This window comes from Epinephelus lanceolatus, chromosome 2 (genome assembly GCF_041903045.1).
Source record: "Epinephelus lanceolatus isolate andai-2023 chromosome 2, ASM4190304v1, whole genome shotgun sequence".
Classification (NCBI taxonomy): Eukaryota; Metazoa; Chordata; class Actinopteri; order Perciformes; family Serranidae; genus Epinephelus; species Epinephelus lanceolatus.
The window spans coordinates 34,840,927-34,857,947 of NC_135735.1; the positions used below are offsets into that span (position 1 = coordinate 34,840,927).

General features: G+C 42.0%; 1 protein-coding gene across 2 annotated transcripts in view; it reads right to left on the bottom strand.

The window, feature by feature from the left end:
- The window catches only part of igdcc4 (immunoglobulin superfamily, DCC subclass, member 4), a 74,956-nt gene that overhangs the window by 22,278 nt on the left and 35,657 nt on the right, over positions 1–17,021 (bottom strand). For both annotated transcript variants that reach the window (XM_078161094.1, XM_033621438.2), the window contains exons 4-12: positions 14,375–14,508; positions 6,589–6,723; positions 5,122–5,274; positions 4,429–4,839; positions 4,168–4,332; positions 3,579–3,716; positions 2,304–2,486; positions 598–810; positions 7–108 (exon numbers count right to left, since the gene is read on the bottom strand). In XM_078161094.1, coding sequence (XP_078017220.1) covers positions 7–108; positions 598–810; positions 2,304–2,486; positions 3,579–3,716; positions 4,168–4,332; positions 4,429–4,839; positions 5,122–5,274; positions 6,589–6,723; positions 14,375–14,508 — 1,634 coding nt within the window. The remainder of the gene's footprint in view (positions 1–6; positions 109–597; positions 811–2,303; positions 2,487–3,578; positions 3,717–4,167; positions 4,333–4,428; positions 4,840–5,121; positions 5,275–6,588; positions 6,724–14,374; positions 14,509–17,021) is intronic.

Below are 17,021 nucleotides of genomic sequence, written 5' to 3' on the forward strand. Positions count from 1 at the left end.
TATTACTTCGGTCATGGATCTTGTCCGTCCTTCCCTTCCACACTGCAGCTGCTCCTTCTATCTGCTTGTTGAATGCCCAAACTCTCACCTCGTACTGCCGGTCAGGCACTGATACACACACACACACACACACACACACACAGGGAGAAAGACAAAAATAAAAACAACAGCTACACATGCTGTGTACATATGTTACAGTGAGCCATGTATTTATATGCGTGTGACATGAGGCCTTAAATGTAATCTAAAACCAGTCAATTTTGAATAAAAGACAGCTTTTGAATGAGACGCCAAACTACTTATTACTTTTTAAGAGAGGCATCTGCCTGTTTTTACTTCTTATTTAAAAATGTCTTTCAATGGAATGCAACACTCTGACAGGACAAAAGTGAAAAAAACATTTCCCTTGCTTAGAATTAACCAAGGCTATCCAAAAGCTACTTGGTGTGTGTCTGCAAAAATCGATGAGTCATTTTCAGGTGGGCATGATTTAATTAAACATTACCTCAAAGCTGAATGCAAAGTTAGGAAAATGGCTGTGAAAATTTGAAAGCAGAACCCAAATTGTGTTTAAAGAGCCCTGTGTCAGAAACTCACCCAGCCCAGTGAGGAGATGATACCTGGCCTTCTTACGGAGCCTGATGGTGTGAGTCTGTGTCGTCCTCTCTCCATTGGCTGATTCGTCAGCCTCCACCTCTCGACAGGACAGCTTGTAACCAGAGACCAGGGTGTGATTGGGCGAGGGATGCCATGTCACATTGAGTGTGTTCACCCTGGCTCTGACCTTCAGCTCAGTAGGAGCAAAGATCGCTGAAAAAGAATGACCAAGAATTCCACATGATAACTTTAACACTTCACTCCAGCTACATTTTGACCTGTTGCTTGTGGAAAACATCACTGTCTACATCCACACAGTACTGCTACTGGCTGATATGTCATATTCTGTGTGTATGGTACGCAGTTCTGTGTTTGTAGTTAAAAAATGAATGAATGAATGAATGAATGAAAGTTTAATATCTTGATAATGCTATTTGAAAGTGCTGTATGTAACTCTAGAGAAAGATAGTTGCCTGTTGAGTCTCTTTTGGTTGGTGGTTCGGTCCGACTGGCAACCGAAAGTGTTGATTTGACAACCTGGGAATGAGACTCAGTCAACAACCTTTCTCCTGTTACATTCTGCATCCTAAAAAATACCGTGGCTCCTTTGTTACTATGGTTCACAATATTATAAATGACAACATGTTACACCCCTGACACACCAAGCCCGGCAAGCCATAGGTTAATGACGGGTTGTTGGTGAACGCCTGTCGCCCTAGTTTTTACAGTGTGTCCTGCATTGTTGGCACTAGTCAGCTGTTTTGTTTTGTTTTTTAAAATTTTTTAACCAATTCAGCACATTGAATCGGCTTTGGACCCCGCAAAGCCAGGCCTCCAGGAACACTGCTCGGCCTTGCTGCCAATTTCTCTCAGTGGCCACTTGCGGTATTGCAGTGAAAAAATCCCCTGCAGCCCAAAAAGTATTTTCCCCATAAAGCACCATTGTAAAAGAGATGTCTGTAAAACTGTTGACAGGAAACCATTGACTGCAAACAAGGTCAATAATGACTCTTTCTATTATAAATTTTTGATCCATATTTGATCTATATTTGTAAAACTTTTCTGGAAATGGGAAAAGAATTTCAAAAAAATTAAAATTACTATGTAAAGTCTATGAGCCGAGGGGGAACTCGTGCATGGGTCCAGCGAGGGAAACGCAATAGCACAGTTTCAGTTCAAGTAAATCTGAAAGCTAAAAACTTTTTTGGCGTATGCACCAGTAGAGCAACTCCACTGGAATTATTAGGTGCCATCTTGGCATCCAGTATCTATGGGCGGAGGTTGTGTTGTTAATGTGGCTAAATAGTGTCTTGAATCTGTCTTGCTTGTCTTCGATTTCCTTTTTGAATGACGAGTACAGACTATGGCCGCCTGCTGGTATGGGGAGTTCTTTCCTCTCAGGCAGGCGCAGAATTTACATGCTAGTAAGTCATTGGCTGTAGTCTTTGCATCAAGTTAAGTGTAATTTTCTGGCATCACAGGCAACATGAGGAGATGCAACATCTTTAATGTCAGTTTGGTGTGTCTGGGTCTTTACATGTCTTACAAGTGGAAAATTGACATATCAAAAGCTTATGTATGTTATGTCTCTCAAAATTCCATTTCATTCCAAACATGATACTACAACATCAGTGGGAATCCAGACTAAAACGTAACAGCACAAACAGAACAAATGCTCTGAGAATCAGGCACAGTGTCTTCCTTACCCATGCTGTGGTCGCTGTGGTTGTAGTGGGCTAATGTTTGGTGCTGGGCCCACTCAGAGGGCACCCCAAAGCCGACGCCCGTCCCAGCTGCTATCCTTACTCGGTAAACCTGGTTGGGCTGCAGCTCTCTCAGTATGAACTGAGTCTCATTACCCCCTACTTCCACTGAGAACACAGTGTCCACTGTGGGAACACACAATACACACACTCACATGTATCTTCTAATGGAGTATCTAATTATTGTGATGTTCTGAATGGTTTCTTTAGAGAAAATGCACAACTCATGGAATTGATGATTTAACCGGTCATATTTATCACACAGGGAAAAAGTACATGTTCTTCACTGTTGTCTCTCTATGAATTATTATATTGCTGTTTTCAAGGACAATCTGGGATGTCCTTGAAAAGTTAACTTGATCTCCCTGCACATTCTGGAGAGCTGGCCATTTAGAATATTATACTGTATATATAACTGTCAAAATATTCTTGACCCTATCGCACACATTTCTGAGCCTTTGCACCCTTAAGCTTGAACAATTATCAGAAACAGAACAGAAATATACAAAATGAGTAAAGTAGACTGTTAAACTTGTCCTTCTCTATGAATAACTTATGTAAAGACACCAAAATGGGTAGTTCTCCTCAGTTACACTAAGTGTGTCACTAAATTGTGTGTTAACTGGCACTTAAAGATACAGTTTGTAACTTTTGTCCTATTTGCTGAAACAGTCACTGCATTCTGAGAGAAGTACATGAGACAGATAATTTTTCGTCCTACTGCCTCTAATGGCATTCATGGCATTCATTCATGGTCCCCAACCTAGCTGTCAATCATAGCTCCATGAACTTTGTCCAAAGTGTCACACTAGGCAGCGCCGATCAAATATGAAAAGAGAAAGTAGGTCTGACTGGTGAGCAGTGCTTGGTACTCCTGTTTAACTGTATCCAACATGGCAGCCGGGTCACACACTTTCTCATTTTACAGTTAAACAGTTCACTGTAATATGTTTCTGAAAACATTTCAGGCGAGAAATAGGCAATGCAGTTACTGAATCTTGATTCATATTTCAACAGCACTACCTAGTTTGACAGTCTGACTGAAGTTGCCGAAGTCAGCTGCATTAGAGACTTCTCAGCTCTGACTGGTTGTTTTAACATATTATCTGTCTCATTTAGTGCTGTATAAATATAGTGACACTTTCCACACATATGAAAAAAGTCACCAACTGTAGCTTTAAGGTCGACTTGTTGCTCAGTCCAGCAGAGGTTACTCACACTGATCCAGAGTGCTGTACTCAATGCGGTAGCGGGTAACGGCTCCTCGACTGTGCTGCGAGGACAATGGATGCCACATCAGCCTGATGTCTGTGGGGGAGGTGCTGGCTATAGACAGCTGGGGAGGTGCGCTTGGCACTGCAGGAGGGAATAAAAGGACACACCGAACTGTTTGATGATGCACATTCAAGGCATGCCCTATAGATCTGCACAGTAAGACACCCTACTGTATGTCTAGTAAAACTTCAGGAGTATGCACCAAGTCAGTGTTTTCTCAAAGAAGTGGATCGATTGTCAATTGGATTTTAAAGCAAAAATGCTGAGTCTCGAGTGAGCTACTACTACTACTTTTTAAAATCCAAACTGATGCTTCATGAACAGATGATACTGATGATTCATGAGGTCTAAAAAATTACAGTTACAAGGTTGGTTATGCAATTATTCTTGCTCTGTGAATCTATGAGGCATTCAAGGCTGGCCTTATTTTACCTGTGTGGCCTTATTTTACCTGTGTGGCCTTATTTTACCTGTGCGGCCTTATTCTATCTCTGTTGCCTCATTTTACCTATGCATTACTTTGATTACTCACCGTCCTCCAGCATCTCTACTGTTACACGCGGGGATGGGGGACTGGCACCCATGGGAGAGTAAGCCACTACAAAGAATGTGTAAGCAGTGTGGGGGAGAAGCTCTTTGACGTGATACTCTGTGGTGTCGTTGTTCATTGCGAACTGGTACTCCATATTGTCTGAGCCTGAAAATGATGAAAATATTCAAATCAATTACATTTTTTAAGGAAATGTAGACATGCATACTGTACAGTAACACACATTAGAAAAAAAAGACACACCTGCAGCACGTTGGTAGTGCACAGAATAGCCGATGATTTGGTCCGAGTTGTACTCAGGTTTCTCCCAGACGAGCAGGGCAGTTGTGCTGGAGTAGGGCGTGGCAGACAGGTGGCGAGGAGGGCTGGGCAGACCTTCTCTCACAATGACCGTCAGCTTGGCAGTGGCACAGGCCGTGCCCAGCCCGTTGTCTGCTATGCACTGGTAGTAGCCCGCATCCTCTAGGGCAAGCTGGTTGATTAGCAGGACTCCGGGGCTTTGGGTCTTCACCCGTCTGAATGACCTGATGGGCTTACCGTCCTTAAGCCAGTGCAACACTGGAGGAGGCTCCCCGGAGCTGTTGCACACAAACCTGGCTGTGTTTCCCCGGGAAAGGGACACTGTCTCTGGGGGCTGGAGAATAACTGGAGGGGCTGTTGGAAGCAGGAAATAAAGCTCAGACTTACAGGACCAACAATTTGATGTGCACTACAAAACTGAAGGGACACCCCAGAGATTTTGTATTGCAATCTGATAAAGTTAGGGGACTTACTACATAGATAGCAAATTACCTTTAAACATTTCCTTTCTGGTATCACTAGACCTTCAATTACTTGATGACTTATGGAGAAGTTGGTGACAGTGTCTGGTCTGAGCTAAACAGCACTCAGAAATGTTAATCTGTCATTATACACAGTAAAAACGATGAGTCCTACCAGGCACATGCAGCTCAGCAGCAGCAATGACAAATTCTCTGGTCTTGGGCTTGTTGGCCCGGCAGACATAGACGCCGGCATGGTGACGCCTTGTGTCCCTAATCACCAGGTTTGTTGCAAGGACGACCACATCAGTGGAAATGGGCTTTCCATCTGTGCAAAGAAAAAGGCAACAAAGAAGAACATGACAATCTCACATTGTATTGATGAAGACAACAAGAGATTTGCATTGAGAAAAGCAAAGATCATTTCTCAGGCTTTCAGTTGCCTGAGAAACAGCACACGAGTTAGAGGCAGCACTTTGAGCAGCAGCAGATTTGACCTGTAATCCCACAAGATGACCAACAGGTGGCTCTGTGACTTTTTAGTCTGGGTTCATTGAGGTGTCTGCACTGGCACACTCCTAGGCTGTGAGTAAAATCCTTCACTGTTCACTGTATAGACCACTATTTAGTTTGTCTGCCATTTTGTGCTGTTGTTAGATCATCACCTACAGAGTGAATTATCTTACAATGCCATGTAAAAAGTAGTTACTAAGCACCTGCTACCACTTTGAATTCCAACTGACTTGAACAGGGTAGTGCAGTTTTTGACAACTGATACAATGTATAGTGAAATGTTGAGGCACAGTTTGCCCCAAAATAAAAAATACATATTTTTCTCTTATCTGTAGTGCTATTTTTGAATCTAGATTGTTTTGGCGTGAGTTGCAGTATCGGAGATATCGGCTAGAGAGAAGTCTGCCCTCTGCTGAATATAAAAACATCTGAAAAATTCTCAGACGTTGTTGTGAGGAGTTTCAGTTTCACCACACCCACCATATCACCATGCAGAAGGAAGCGTGCATCTACTCATGGATGAGAGGCCTGCGTCATGACAGCACATGATGTAAACATTAATGGCATCCTCCTCGGCCCAGCTGTAATGTTAAAAAGCTCAGCTGTGCTAGGTAAACCAGCAATAGATGCAGGATTAATAAATACAAATAGATTTTGGGGTGAACTGTCCCTTTAAATGTAAATAAGCGAGGAATTTCAGATGCAGCACTCGACTAAAACAAGTTGAAGAGATGTTGCCTAATCACAGCACAAAGGACTTCCAAAAGTTTCACATGACGTCATTCCCACCAAGACTTCAAGTGTGTGTGCATCAGAGCTGTAGAGGTGTGAATTGATCAGTGTGACAAGTCATCTTATGTAAAGCATGTGTCAGTGTTCAATAGAACAACAGAGAGACTGGCTGAGAGGAGACAGCCATCATCGCTAAAACAACAACTTCACAGCTGCAGGTACGCAAATCTGATTCTGACGTGTTGACATTTGTTCTTTGTGTGTGAGAGACACATAGTTAGAGAGCATGACAAACACACATAATGGAAATGCGACAGGTGCAGTAAAAAAAAAAAAGAAAAACACACAGGATGAGAATGTCGGAGAACGAGGGAGTGGGGGCATTTGTGAGCGTTACCTTGCCTGCTCCAGGACACCAGTGGCTTCGGCTGGCCTTGTGCCATACACTCCATCACAGCAGGACGGCCGAGTACGACTGTTGCATTCTGAGGTGGTGCAACAATCGCAACTCCATTTAGGGCTTCAGAAGAGCCTATAACAAAAAAGAGTGTATACTTTGTATTATGGAGTGGTAAATATTAGTGATTGTAACAGGAAAGTTGCCTGTGTGATTACACTGACTGAATGAGAGATACTATCGGCCTGGTCCCGACCTCTGAATTGCTGCTGCTGAATTCTAGTTTTTTTCAGCAAATCGAATACTTTATTCTTTACCAATGAAGTGAAACAAAGTGGCAATTCAGTCTGATTATCAGGCTACAGTGCTTTCCCACCTCTCGCCAATTACTGTGAAAGTTTTTCTAACCATTTCATCCAAGCACGTAGATGCAACATTAGGAGAGAGCAGAAAAGCTTCCAGGCCCTCTTGGGTGTAACTATAGGGTATTTGTGTGAACTAAGAGCGTGCATTCTCAACAAAACACTCATAATAAATGATTAGTTTGAGAAAAATCAGAACAACAAAGGAAGATTGGTTGGCCTTATAAATACTGATTCTTAGTTTTCACTCTCCTCACTGAGTTCTAGTGAGTCTCTCATTTGAGAATGAACCATTGGAAGCTGTTGTGGGCCTTGTGAACAAATTTCGTCACCTCTTCTACACACACTTCAAGTTGAAGTTATGACATGGGGTAACCCACTACAACACAGGAGCCTTCATTGCCCAGTGGGTAGCTCTATGCACATGTGTTTGCTGTTATCTCCCAACATGAAGTTGTCGAGAAATACGTCTCCTCTTTTGCTTCCTGCAGCAATACTTGCAACTTCAGTTTAGCTTCTAAAAAGCCTGAAAAGAAGAGAACACAAATCACCTTTCCATGACAGAAAAAGGTAAAACAGTTGATAGAACGGCCTCAATTATGGCATCGAGGCACATCTTTGCTCTTCAGTGACTAAGGATGTTATTCAGAGCATATTGGTTATGGGTTAAAGGGACCAGGCAGCCTCAGCAGCACATAATGCTAATGACCTCCAGAGAGAGGCCTGGCATTCTGTAAACACATTATAAATTAATCATTGAGATTACTTACAGCAATCCTTGGTTATACATAAGGCTTTAAGTGGGTCAGTGCGCCTTTGCGAGGACTACATAGCAGAATGTGCCTTTATACAGGTCTTAGTGCAGGGATATGATGGGTGTGGGTGAAGCGTAAAGCCTGGAGAAAATTGAGGGTTAAGTAAAGAAGAAACAAACTAGAAAGTGGAGGTTTAAGGCAGCTGAAGTATGTGTGAAATACATGGACAAGAGCACCTCAACATCAAAGCGTCAGAGCTTGGCTATGGATGCTGAGTAGGCTTGGGCTGTATGAGGTTATGAGGGTACACCAAGGTAGAAACCTCGACAGTATGATACTCAATACCGTCAAAAATACAGTTGCTGCTCTTCTCTTAAACAAATATGGAGATGCTGTACTGAGGCAATGTATTGTAGTGAACAGCATGTGCCACCAGAGGTCAGCCTCTACTGGTGGAACAGGCAATTGAGCTGAGAAAGATGGCGACTGGGAGTGGTGTGGATGACATAACAAGACTAGTAAAAAGCTGGCATATTTTCAGCATATTTTTATATCTAAGGGTTTAGAGGTGACGACTGTCAGAACAGCAGAGGGACTAATCAAGACGGTTTTGGTGACTTTTATTTTGTTTCTGTCAACGCCATTTCTAACAAGTCCTAGTTTCCTATTATTTTTTGAGTCACTCTAAGCCTAGTAAATCTAGAAGCATCTCAATACATAGAGGGAAGTTAAGTGATAGGAAGTTTGTCATAGATGATAAGGACATCCCAACAATTAGGGAAAAGTCAGTAAAGAGCTTAGGTAGGTGGTACAGTGTAGAGTTGAATGATGAGGAACAGGTGGTGAAATTTAGAAAAGATGTGGCTGAAGGATTGGATAGAATAGATAAATCAGAACTTCCAGGAAAGTTGAAGTTGTGGTGTTTGCAATTTGGGCTATATCCTAGGCCATTGTCAGTTTACAAATTCCAGTATCCATTGTGGAAAGAATTGAAAGGTCGGTTAGCTCCTATATTAGGAAGTGGTTGGGCGCTCCTAGATGCCTAATTAGTGTTGCGAGTAAGGACGTGGTAGTTAGGAGTGTAGTTCCAAATCCAACCAAGGGGAGGAAGTGGAACCCAAGATCGGCAGTTCAGGAGGCAGAGGCAGCTCTTAGGCATGCAGAGATTGTAGGTAATGTTCAGTTTGGCAGGGGAGGCCTGGGGCTTGGCTCAGGCAAACCAGTATGGAATACAGCAGGTCTCAAAGATAAAAGAAAGCTGGTTGTGGAATAGATACGTAGACAGGCGGAGATAGTAAGGGGTGCAAAGGTAGTGGCCCAGGCTAAACAGGGACAGTGGTTGAATGGGGAAAGTGTAGAGAAGAGGAAGCTTAGTTGGAGGGACCTGTGGAGTATGGAGGAGAATTGTATTAGATTCATGGTAGGGGCTACATACGATGTGTTACCAACCCCCCAGAACCTAAAACTGTGGGTAAATGAGCACCCATCATGCCCGTTGTGTTCAGGTATCGCAACCTTAAAGCTTATTTTGTCAGGCTGTAAAGTTAGCTTGTCACAAGACCGATATACATGGCGACATAACCAGGTGTTGAAATGTTTAGCTGCAGGCATCGAAGGGAAATGAAGACAGGTGAATTCAGAAGGTGTTAAGGATAGGAGTTTAGCAATTCAGTTTGTCCGTGAGGGAGAGAAATACAGAAAGGATAAGTTAGTGAGGAGGCAAGGGTGTGGCCGCCTAGAAGGTGCTTGTGATTGGGAAATGCAATTAGATTTAGGGGGAAAGTTTGCTGTTCCCCAGGAAATAGTTTGTACCAAGCAGAGGCCTGACATAGTGTTGTGGTCAGTGAGTCAACGGATAGTCTATTTCATTGAGCTGACAGTTCCTTGGGAAGACTCAGTGGAAGAAGCCTATGAAAGAAAAAAGCTTAGATATGCAGACTTAGGAGCAGAAGCTGAGCAGCGAGGATGGAAGACTAGGATTTGTCCAGTGGAAGTGGGGTGTAGGGGATTCATAGCAAGATCAGCTGTCTCGCTCCTGGGGGAACTCGGAGTGCGGGGACAGAGTTTGAGGAAGACAGTGAAGGAAATGTCAGATGAATCAATTAGGTGTAGCCAATGGATCTGGAAGCGTAGAAATAATGTCAGTTGGGGGCCAGCAGGGGGAACTACTAAGCAGAGTACATAACTCCTTGAGATCAGGTGGAGAGATCCACTTCCTCTCAGGAGGAAATCCAGGAAGAGGAAGGTTATTTAAGTGTGGGAGTGGCCTATTTGAATCCCTTTTGTTTGAGACCATGCTGCAAGGTGAGTGTGTTTGCTGATCCTGTAAGTTTATTTATCTCCTTTAACTTTAGCTTATATTGTAGTTATGCTATGTAGTGTGTGAAATAGAGTATGGTGAATGTGCTAGGAAAGGTAGTATCAGCATTGCTTCTACCTGGAGCTCGCATGTACGGAGCCTGGGTTTGGTTGAAGGTGGCGGTGCTGTTTGGGCTGAGAAAGCCATGTCTAAGTAAGGTAAAGGAGGTTATTGGGTTGGTGTGGGGAGCAGTGAGACCTGGCATTAGGGGAGTGTCTCTGGGACACCTGAGATCACTGTCTAGCCTCCTGGAGGTGTCGTGGGACCAACTAGATGAAACACTGGTGAAAGGAGAGGGGGTGACATGCAGGCTGGACTCGAACCCGGGCTGCTGCGGCAACAGCCTTGTACATGGGACGCCTGCTTTACCCACTAAGCCAGTGACGCCCTATTTATACTTCATTGATTTAAACTTTGTTTTTGTAAAGGCGTGTTAATTTGGTGAATGTTTGTTTGGGGATTTTTGTTTTCACTTTTTTTAACGCAACAGTCAAGACAATCAGTTCATAGCATCATCTTGCAACTCTTCATACACCCTGCAAATCAGTCAACTCTAAAACCAACTAAAGCACCATAGATCATCAACCAGTGAGTAGAACTAAAGCAAAGACAGTGAGTGCATCATATCTCCTGTTGTGGTGTCTGTGGGCGGCTACTTTTGAACTTAATTGGAAGCCACAAAAGCTTCTGTTGCGACTTGGGCTAGTCTTAGTTTGATTAATGAGAGAAACTTGAACTCCACAGGTGTAGGGTTGTATTTCTTTGTGAGTTCCTTAAACTAACAAAGACAGCTTGTGTGTGTATGAAGGCCTGAAAATAAAAGATACCATACATGCCCACAGCAGAGGGCGCCCATTATAATCAACTGAAGCTCCTACACTGACCACAGAAGCCAATGCATAACCAACTGCATTATCACTTAGCAAAACTCAACATGCACACAGTAAAGATGGCAGCAACCACATGCTACAGTACAAAGACAGAGTCTGTGTAGTAGGTAAAAAAATGCTGCTCCGCCCCCGTTACCTGACATGTCACATCCATGCCTCATGTATTTCTGCTATTACTCTTAATGACTCATAACACAGCCTTAAGTAGTTTCTTTCTGGGGTTCCATGACAGCAGGAAAACCATCAAGGGAAAATAGCATCAGCCTCTTTGTCATTACAAGTGTGAAAATCTGTCAGATATACTATATATATATTGTGGCAAACTAATTTTCATAAAGCTCTCTAAAGACTATCAAAAGTGAAGAGCACCCATTGTGCAAAAAAGAGACAACACTTTCCCTCATATTTTGCACTCAAATTGCGATAGAAGCATGAGAAAAGTATTCAAATTCCAAATGCTATTCTGACTGCTTCTTTTGGCCTTGTCTGTCTCTCCCCCTCTTTGTCTTTCTTTTGAAGGACACAAAGGCTGTGACTCAGAAAGGACACAATGGTTTCCACAGAGCAGCCAATTACAGTAGACTGATAGCTACAGAGGCAGATAATACGACATGGCTTTAATGTGGGTTGCCTAATGGCAAAATCACACCTCACAATACTATTCACTGACTCACTGCACCATGTAATCCACTAATGCAAGTCCTTGTGTGGCGCAGTCAGCCTGGGATTCTGATCAAATTGGAGAAGGGCGTCAAAATCGTCAAATACTGTAGATACGGCATACTGAAGGATATGCTTTTAATGTGTAAACAGCATAACTCATTGCATTTAATTGTCATCTTGGGTTTTATTGATTGAAGCATAATCACATCATAATGTAACATTTATCCTTTGTCACCATGTTATGAATTGATGCACATGACATTTTCAGGGTTTGATTTCTCTTTGCCTGTGGTATTAAGATGTGTAATAGTTTTGATGACAGTAAATTGAGGTAAATTACAGAAAGCAACAGCTGCGTAGAGTCAGCCTTCTTAAACACTTTGCTGTGGTTTGCACAAAATGATCAGTAATGCAGTTTAAGATGAAGATTAGTGGGAGACAATTCAGTTTAAATATGTACATAAATACCTCGTTTTCCCCACAGCACTTTCTGTATGACTTACATAAAGTTTCCAGCTGAATTGTGTAACTTTGAATATGTCATGCTCTTATTTAGTCGCTGAATTGAAACTCTGAAAAAATTGCAATTCTTCTACCAAACAGGGAGAATGAGTTCTGTGGATGAAGAGATGAACAAACACACAGTGTCAGACGCTTATGGAAGGCCAAATTGAAAGTGTAAGCCCGATGCCAGCTCCAGTGTAGAATATGACTACTGTCTGTCAACGCTTTTTTCTTTCTATCTGTAGGTGTGATAGCAAATGGAGTCTGAAGGACAGGCACGCACTTGCATTGAGTACAAACCATCAGCAGCTTAAAGTGCTTTGCATAATAGAGATGCTTTTAATGAGACATGAAACAGAAATGTATAGAAAATACATTGCATAAAGGACACATGGCAAAGGTGGCTGAAGTTCAGTAAGCTGAAGTCGTTTTAAAAAGGCATTTTTTTTTCCTATTCTGTCCCCTTCTAGTTTGATACCACAAATGTTTGTTCAAAAGGGTTTGAATTGTCACAGCTATGTCTTAGATACTTAACTGTATTTCCTATATTAGGCAGCAGCAACCATTCAAGCCCTGGCATTTGTGGAAATACTGTCTGGCTGTAATAATGGAGTCTTTATGACTTGCTTTAGCTATGCTGAAGACATTAACAGACATGGTTGAGAAAGTGGGATAACAGATCATAATGCTTTCCTGTTCGTTGATGATGTGATAGATTCTGAAGTTTACTTGATTAGCTTACTGCCTTTATTGCATCTTATCATTTGTAGGTTGATGCCAATACTCACAGCCTACATTAAATCATAGCCAAACGTATTAAATTGTGGACTCAGATTCAATGTAATAATCAATTTTACATTTGGGGAAGGAATGTTTTTACAGCTTACTGACCTACTTTTGTCATTGTATCGTCAAGACAAAGCAGTTAAATAATAACATTGTTAATGTTACACAAATGAATTGAGATGTTAGACTCAAGAGTGTTAGAAAAGATATTTAATCTAAAAGAAAAAATGAAAAATAAAAGGGATGAGTTGGCTGGCCCTGAGTGACTGTACACGAATAATGAAGATAACTGCCAACTGATTATAGCCTACATGTAGCTAGGAAATGCTAATTATGCTAAAAACAACCAGTGAACTGAATGCTTACAATTAATGCAGTGGTAAGGAAATCAAATGGGTAGGGATGTTACAATGCATGTATTTGTATGAGTACGCATTACAAATCGAACAATACATTAAACTATCCTTTTACATTCAGAAAATGAAATACTAATATAATATAATATAATATTCTCAGTGCCACTGTGCTCTGTACAGTTGTCATTTCTGGGGAAATTAACTATAGAGACCAAAACCGTTTATTGTACTAGGCTGTAAACATGTTTACTTTTGCTGTAAAGTTGGGGATTTTAACATGGAGGTCTATGAAGAAAAGTAATTTAGAAAAATTATCCTTAAAATATACTTGTTTTACGGAAGGAAAAAACTTAAGGAACTTAAAAAGATTATCCTGACAAAATCCATCTTTCACCTGTTCTTAAGTTACAAACACAGGAGGGAAAACTACTGAGATCAAACTTTGAAAATGCATCGCCAGGAATTTTTTTCTTCATTTGCATCTCACGGCTCCTATTGTATTCCGTTGTATTGCAATCCACTATAAACTATCCTCCACTCAAAGAATGCATTTTAGTTTGTGTTACTTGACTTTCACTGTGCAGAGCGAGGTACGAGAGGAATTTACAATGTTTTCACATTCATCTGTTTAAGAGGTTACGTTTCTCTATGCCCACTTTAAATCAGAGTTCAAGGCATGTGAGAACAATTATGATTTTATGACCTTAAAAGGGCTTTGGAATACAATCATTGTACAAAATGCAACTTGCTTAAGTGTGATGTGGAAAATCAGAAGTAAATGATTCTTCAAAGCAGAGTATTTTATATGTTTTGATCCAAATAATGCAAATCCCACATCTGTTATGCAAAACTGTTTTGCTAGTTCAGCCAGCAAACTAATTGCCTACAACAGTGTTTTTTCACTTTAGTTTCAAACCCACAACACACAATACAAACACTGGGTTACACAATACACAGTGAGAATGTCATTTTGTTAGCACCAGAGAGACCCAACACATTTCAAGCATCAAGTACTAAAACTCACATTAGATTTTTTAGAGGTTGGCCTGGCAGCTCCCAGCGGGGCCCGGCTGCCTATTCAAACACTATAAAGCACAGCAACAGACCTCACCTGTGGTGACAGTGAGCCTGGCTTCATGACTGATGTCCTTCCTGGCAGAGTTGGACGCGACACAGCGGTAGGCGCCCTCATCCTCCTTGGTCACCTCCAGAATCTGGAGCACCCCGTTAAGAAGGGAAATGAACCTGTTGTACACAGGGCGAAACAGAGGAAGAGGTGACAGAGGGAGAAAGAGTGTGAAGGCGAATGGCACAGAGAGAGAAAATCGACTGAATAAATGGCTTAGTGCCCTGCAGCATGAAACATCCAGCTGATCAACTCTGCAGGGTTTACTGCTGGGGCCTCACAGGACTCCATCCATCTTTATTCCGGAGAGAAGCTATTCTGTGCGACCACAACAAGGAGAGGCTGCAATTACAAGTCATGCAACCCAAAAGAAACTTAAATACAGGGATGGGAAGATGAACGTTGTCTTCTGGACAAAGACAATCTCTCAAGCACAGAATCATGCATGCACAGAATACCCAAAAAGCAGTTCAGAAAATAACAATTACATTTGCGTATTTTATCATTTTGAGTACAATGTCTATTTGTGCTGTTGATATTTACTATTTCTACTTTAATCCTACATGACTCTACTTCTCCCCCTTTTGTGGAGGTCATGTTCCAGAAATATTACTCTAAGCCCCCAGGGCCCTGGCAATGTAATGCCATCTCACAACCTCTTATCACTTTATCACAGCCTATTAATCCCACCTAAATTTGAGCAGTGGTAGCCTGTTCAGAAGGGAAGAGGGGAAGAGAGTGGAGAGAAGGTGAGAAAAAAAGGTAGTTGATGGGAAAAACAAAGAATAAGAAAAGAAAGAGATAATGAGAGGAAGATAGGGAGCCATGAATGAAGAGAAAATGGGGATAGAAGTGTAACCGAAAAAGAGATGTAAAGGGAATGGGAAGGGAGGTGGCAGAAGAGCCAATAGAGAGAAAAAGGCACATTAGAGCAGGAGAGAACAGAGAGAGAAAAAGCCAGTGATGTATCAGCCATCCGTTGGCTCATCTTTGTGAGAGACCATTAACATCGCCTGAGGTCGGAGAACCACATCCCACCAATAAGACCTCATAAGCAGCGGGCTGTTTGCAGGTCATGCAGGGCTACAGCAGCCATTAGCACTTAGTCCTGTGCAATAAGGCTGGAAACAAATTCCAAGGCGCTGGAGCCAGTAGAGTCACAACGAAATGTCAACATCGTTAAGTGGCCCCGTAAATGAGAGCATGTGTGTGAGAGAACAGACAGACAGAGATCTGTCAAGGAGGTGGCAGCAGACGTGCATTCTGAATCTTTTTTTTCTGTGTCTGTAAGAGCACAGAAGCTTCATAGTGAAAAGCTTGACACCTCAAGGTAATTCTTCAGTTCTCTTCTGAAAGGTTGTAGAAAACCTGAATATTTACTTTGAAAGACTCCTGTAGTCAAAGAAAACTTCTTGTGTGGGCATCTGAGGTCATCAGGCAGTGGCCATTTTTGAAGCTTTCATGAATGACTAAAAACGATAATAAGAATACTGGAAATATCATCAATGGCTACATAATACATTTTATTTTTTATTTTTACTCTTAAAATTTTGAGGTGGTTGACAGGTGTGTAATGAGGGAGGGACCCTCAGCCCCTGCACCTGATGTTCTGTTAATTGTTACTATTATTAGTAAGTTTTCCACTGTATTGTCAAGGTCAAATTAGAGTGCTTGGTAATCACTGCACTCTGACCTCTCCACTGAAGCTTGTAATTGCAGACAGTATGTTCCAGGGGAGGATACAAAGAAGTGATGGGATAATAACGAGACTGTAATTAAACAGCACTAAATTGATTTGCATGAACATGTATGTTTCATATGTCAAATGAACATAGAGGAAACACTTAAATGTCGAACCAGACGACTAAAAGGTTTTCTGATTTTCCAGGTTGGCTTTGTAAATGCAGCACACTCACATTCACATCTGGGTACAGTACAGGCCAAAAGTTTGGACACACCTTCTCATTCAATGCGTTTTCTTTATTTTCATGACTATTTACATTGTAGATTCTCACTGAAGGCATCAAAACTATGAATGAACACATGTGGAGTTATGTACTTAACAAAAAAAGGTGAAATAACTGAAAACATGTTTTATATTCTAGTTTCTTCAAAATAGCCACCCTTTGCTCTGATTACTGCTTTGCACACTCTTGGCATTCTCTCCATGAGCTTCAAGAGGTAGTCACCTGAAATGGTTTTCCAACAGTCTTGAAGGAGTTCCCAGAGGTGTTTAGCACTTGTTGGCCCCTTTGCCTTCACTCTGCGGTCCAGCTCACCCCAAACCATCTGGATTGGGTTCAGGTCCGGTGACTGTGGAGGCCAGGTCATCTGCCGCAGCACTCCATCACTCTCCTTCTTGGTCAAATAGCCCTTACACAGCCTGGAGGTGTGTTTGGGGTCACTGTCCTGTTGAAAAATAAATGATCGTCCAACTAAACGCAAACCGGATGGGATGGCATGTCGCTGCAGGATGCTGTGGTAGCCATGCTGGTTCAGTGTGCCTTCAATTTTGAATAAATCCCCAACAGTGTCACCAGCAAAACACCCCCACACCATCACACCTCCTCCTCCATGCTTCACAGTGGGAACCAGGCATGTGGAATCCATCCGTTCACCTTTTCTGCGTCTC